This window comes from Scomber scombrus, chromosome 4 (genome assembly GCF_963691925.1).
Source record: "Scomber scombrus chromosome 4, fScoSco1.1, whole genome shotgun sequence".
Taxonomy (NCBI): Eukaryota; Metazoa; Chordata; class Actinopteri; order Scombriformes; family Scombridae; genus Scomber; species Scomber scombrus.
In genome coordinates this window covers 1,684,205-1,689,801 of record NC_084973.1, presented here as the reverse complement: position 1 = coordinate 1,689,801, position 5,597 = coordinate 1,684,205, and the positions used below count along the sequence as shown (strand labels likewise).

At 40.8% G+C, this 5,597-nt stretch overlaps 1 protein-coding gene across 2 annotated transcripts; it reads right to left on the bottom strand.

Moving 5' to 3' along the window:
- Nucleotides 1–3,045: 3,045 nt before the first annotated feature.
- On the bottom strand, nucleotides 3,046–4,815 carry LOC133979254 (ectoderm-neural cortex protein 1-like). 2 transcript variants are annotated; one of them, XM_062417749.1, is made up of 2 exons: nucleotides 4,726–4,815; nucleotides 3,046–4,632 (listed from the first exon to the last, which is right to left on the bottom strand). In XM_062417749.1, the coding sequence occupies exons 1-2, from the start codon at nucleotides 4,813–4,815 to the stop codon at nucleotides 3,046–3,048; spliced, it is 1,677 nt and encodes a 558-aa protein (XP_062273733.1). The 2 variants fall into 2 exon arrangements, with proteins under 2 accessions (XP_062273733.1, XP_062273732.1); XM_062417748.1 differs by having other exon boundaries at nucleotides 3,046–4,815.
- Between the last annotated feature and the right edge of the window lie 782 nt (nucleotides 4,816–5,597).

The window sequence follows — 5,597 nt, the reverse complement described above, 5'->3', positions numbered from 1 at the left end:
ATTTAAGTGGACTTATACAAATAACGACTTCATTTAAAAAAACACAACAGAAACTTTTTGCAGTATTTCTACATTTAAATGTTAAAGTATTTTGTCAATAATGAGCAGGACATATCCTAAAAACAACCATTTTTTTCTATATAACTTTTGACAAATGATGAAATTTGTTAAAGCCATAGTGTTGCATAGCAAAAGTTCACATTTATTTTCCTGTATATAATCAGTTGATCAGTTGATAGTGGGTTGCATCACATCATTGACCCGTATTTTGTTATTTTTCTTTCTTTGTAAAAAACACAATCATATGATGTGATGTAAACAGTGAAGTAAAATCCATATTCACAGTGAGGTAAAGAAGATAATAACATAACATATATTTATTTCATGACTTCACAAAGACATTCAGAAACATGTCTGTCCTGCAGATATCAGCGCCATCACTAAACACTATCCTTACATTTAAAAAAAACATTGCCAAAGTTCAACCCTTCTTGACCTGGAATGATGATGAAGAAACTCTGCTCATCTTCATTTTGAGCAGACTTGACTATTGCAGTGAATTATTTGACAAGCCTTTCAAACACTCCACTGATGGCTCTCAGCTGGCTCAGTGCATGAATGGTTCTATATGAATACATTTTGATTATGATTCCTATAAATGATTGATTTATTATTTGATCCATGACACAAACATTAGAATTAAAATCCCTTTTTTTGTTTTTGCTCTTAACAATTCCTATCTGACAAACACCACCGACTGCATGGTTGTAGTTAACATTAATTACTCAAATATTTTTTTGATGAATAATTCAAATATACTTCTTGTGTGTATTTTCAACATTCACTTATCTGTATAACCAAAGTGATTATCTACAAATCCAAAAAAACATTTTCTCTGATTTTTTCCCCAATGTCAAAATCTCAGATATTCCTTCTTCTTGTGAACACTTTTGGTCTTTTAGTCTGATAGAAGTCCAAAGATGTGCTTCCTGTCCTCTAGAACAGCAGTGTCAGCTTATTCAGGAAGCCTCATATCTCCACAGCGTCAGCCTTTGGAGAAACGACAGGAATTGTTAGCGTTAGCATTTTCACTTTCAGCAGCACAGGTCTTTAGAATGATTCAAGCCCCAAAAAACTCAATCAATCAATCTTTATGTATATAGCGGTGGATACCAGTGGTGAGGAAAAACTCCCTTTTAAACAGGAAGAGACCTCAGTCAGAACCAGACTCTGAGTGGGCGGCCATCCGCTGGTTGGGGTTGAGGGAGAGAGGGAGAGAGGGAGAGAGGGAGAGAGGGAGAGAGGGAGAGAGGGAGGGAATAAACTCAGAGACAATCCATAGAGTGCATAGAAGTAGATAATAGTTTATATTGATTAAATCAATCAGGTTCTGAGGTGTTTGTGAAATAGCTGGGATCTGTTCTTTCTTAAATACTGACTCTGTGTTTGGTAACATGTTCCATCACCAGGGAACTACAGAAGAGAAGAGTCTAGTTAGCCACTCATGACCCATCTTTCATTAGACCCTTCCTTTTAAACCACTCTTAATGTGTAACATGTTTGTTTTTTTAATCTGAAGCTGAAATTGAAATCAAACTTACTTTTTCTCAGATTTGATGCAACTTTTCCAGAGCTGCACAGCTGTTAGAACAGGCTGAGTAAACTGAACTCCATGTGTAAAATCAGATTAGTGTCTTTACAGTCTACTAATATGTGAATGTACTATGGCAGGATGAACTAACATCACTAATATAACGGGATAAAAAGCAGCCTCCTATAAGAGAGCTCAGAAAGCACAGAGGGAGAAGGTGGAGGACTGAGCTTTGTTCCATGAAGGACGTGTGTGAAGCCGTCAGAGAAGGACCGCACCCATCTCTCGGTTGGTTGAACAGAAATAAAAGTGATCATGAGGACCCTCAGCAGAGGCTCTAAGACCCCTTTATCATCCTCCTTAGAGGGCCAGCATTCAAAGACTGACGAGTCTACCAAGGTGGGCTACATTCCTGAGTCCAGCAGAGTTGCTCTGGAGACTCCACTCATACCTGCAGGGCTTCCCACGCTCTCCAAAAACACAATGAAGAGACACAGGCGTAGTGAACCATGAAACAATGTCTGGGAGAAGTTTTTTTTTATGTACCGATTCACTTTTTCAGTTTAGATTCCCCAGCCTCTGGACATCAGTTTACTAGTTTTCCTACTTTTTTAAAAATTCAGTTTAACAGCATTTTAATGATCTAACACTAACCCTACTTTGACCCAAAGAAGTTTCAATGTGAAAAACACAAACGTCTCTGTATACTCTGCTCTCTCACACAGTATGCAAAGTATGTTAAATGAACTTGTATATAATGCATCAGAGCATCACAACATGTCGCCAAGTGCTGCTCATGTGGGAATGTTGGGTCTCTTGAAATGACTTTGTTGTGATTTGGCGTTATACAAATAAAGATTGATTGATTGATTATGAACAGGAACTAATTCTCAGGTTTAAAAAAAATGCAACGTTGACCAACAGGCTGCTGGGGATCTTCAGGCTGGTTGGACATTAACAACACAAACACTTTTCTGAAAGAACATTCCTGAAATAACAAAGAGCCCTCAGCGGCCATACAGACCTCTAAAAGAACAACTTCTGGACTCTGCTTCAATAGATAACAGGTGAGACATCTGCAGTCTCCTTTCTGCTTCTAGTATGTTTTTTTGTTCTGTGTGTTTTTTTTATTCATAGCTATTTATAATTATTTATTTCCCAGCTGTGTTTTTACTGTCACTTCAAATTCTTTCTAACCTGATTCTTTTTTTTAAGTGACAGTTCTACAAATAGGTGTTCTTATTTATGTACTTTGGACGCTTCGTCTACCTATCAAAGAGATTGTGCTCAACAAAGTAGTTGCATCACTACACATTCTGACAGGGCAAGACACATGAGCAGCTTCATTAGTATTAATAGAAAATAATGAAAGCTAAGAAAAGAAGAGCCCACTTGTAATAAACCAGAATTATCTTTCAAGTGTCAATTATTGTGCTCACCATGACTGTGAATCCTCAGGCGAGAAGCTGTTTCCAGGTGCTGACGAAAGCTGTGGGGATGAGGGAGTAAGGCACAGTGGTGATGCTGCTCCATGCATCCAGTGTTGGGTCGTAGCAGTCCAGAGTCTTACAATTCTGAGTACCAAAGTAGCCTCCCACAACATACATTTTGTTCCCAGAGGCTACAGTCTGGCAGCTCATACGCTTGGCAGTCACATCCCCGACTTTAGTCCACTGGTAGCTATCGGTGCTGAATTTATATGCTGTACATGCGGAGAACTCTGTGTCTCCACCCATAACAAAGATGTGGTTGCTGAGAACAGCAGCAGCACTGTAGCGCCATGGTTGTGGACAGGAGGCTGGCACCGTCCACTGGTTCTCCAGAGGGTCGTAGCACTGCACTTTAGGCAGTTTTTCATGGGTGACACTGGTGCCGCCAAATGCAAAGAGTTTGTGTTTGACACTAACCACAGCTGCATTGCTAACCCCTTCCCTCAAAGGAGACACCATGCTCCATTTGTTGGTGAGTGGATCATACTTCTCAACTTGTTTCAGTGACACAGTGGGGGAAGCACGGAGGCAGCTGCTGACAGATGTGTGTCCACCTACTACATACAGACACTGCTTGAGTTCTGATGAGCCGTGTCCGAATCTAGCGATGAGCATCGGCGCTGCCTTAGACCATTTCTCATGAGAGGTATCATAGACCCATACATCTTTGGAGACTCCGTTCTCTGACCCTCTTCCCCCTGTTATGTACACCTTACATCCAATGGCACAGGCACTGAACTCTTTCCTTGGACTTGGTATCTCAGCTTTGAGAATGATCTCCTTCGCCTTCTGGTCTATCAGGTAGAGTTTGTCACACATGAAAGTCTTGCCACCTAGAAGAAACAAGGAGTGACTCGTCTTTCTGGGTTTAGCCAGCTGGCTGTTGACTGTGCTGTCGTTCTGGAGGATCTTTAACTTGCAGCTTATAGCTTCATCCACAAGTGCTTTACTTTTGGTCTGCGTGTTGATTAACTCCTCCGTGGAGACATTCTCCATTAGGAAGACGGCTGGTAGAAGGGCCAGGCGAACTGTACCCAGCAGCTCTGGCAGGAAGCACTGCCTCTTCTCAAGCTCACGGTTAACCCAGTTCAGGACAGCTTCATACACCAACTTTTCATCCTCTGTCTCCAGCTCATCGTGAGAAAGCAACTGCACCACTATGTCTTTTGGTAACTGCATAAAGTCCTCAGTTTTGCAGATGGCGGGAAAATGTCGGAGGCACATATTCCAGGAGAGCTTGTGAAGCCTGGTACACTGATGAGCATCTGAGAGCAGCAGTGTGCTAAGACAGTTAGAAAAGTGGAGGTTTTTCTCTAAAAACTCTGCACAGGCATCTCGGATGTCCTGGAATTCCAGCATGTCCCCGACCTCCAACAAAGACTCTGCATTCTCCTCATTGATAATCACACGGGACGTGTAAGCATAGTCCAGAAGAAGTTTAAGCACCTCTGGGTGGACGCCGTCTTTGAAGTCGACGTCGCTGGCTTGGCTTTCTCTCATGCCTCCGCTGAACATGGCCTCAAAGTAGCGACTACAAGCAGCGAGGACAGCTTTATGGCAGGGAAATGAGCGACCTCCAGCATGGAGGAAGACGTCAGTAAACAGCCTCTGCTGCCGGAGGACGTTGAGGTGCATGAGGACTCTGTCAGCGTAGGACGATTTGTGAAACAAGTAGATGTTCATGGTGGCAGAGATGCCCTGGGACTTCCGCTTCTCATGTTTGCACAAAGACATTTTTATTTGTTTCTGTAAGGAAAAACAGCAAATATATCATACTGATATACACCATGAACTCACAATTCATCACGTTTGACTCTTACTACTAAATCTACACTATATAACATGCACTCATGTTAAAAAAGACCGAATGTTATGGAACATATTAAGGGACATAACCAGACTGTTCATTCAGTAATTCTTAAAGATCCCCTCCAGACATGTATTAAGACATATAAAAATACTCTGCTCTGAATAGTTTTTGACTAATAGGGTTTTTCCTCAAAAATGCAATAACCTAGTAGAAATGATTTAAATAAATCCAGAATCTATGAATATGTAAACACATTTGATTTTAAAAGTTGAACTTCTGGACACAAGTCGTCTTCTACCTCACTAAAGTCCATTCTCAGTGTTGGTGCACTGGAGGCTTCAAGTTTCCATATCAGACAAAGATTTGCTTCCAAAAATCCTGATCATATGCCTGCCTCTTTCACTAAGACTATCAGTGAGCTCAGAGACACTTTCCACTTTCAGCAGATGAATAAAAACAAACTCTGAACATACATCATTCTGTACAGTGAAGCTCAAACATCCAACTGTAGGAACAAGAAGAAAAACAGATTTTTGAGTGGAGGTGGACTTTAATACTAACAGTTATTTTTATCAGGTAGATGAATTTCAAGCCTATTTATACTGACATGTAATAATTCTAACAGCTTTTTAAAATCATTGTTATGATTTCTTTAAGACAGTTTCAGGTTTATCTATGGGGCTGCCTGTGCATAATATCTCTACTG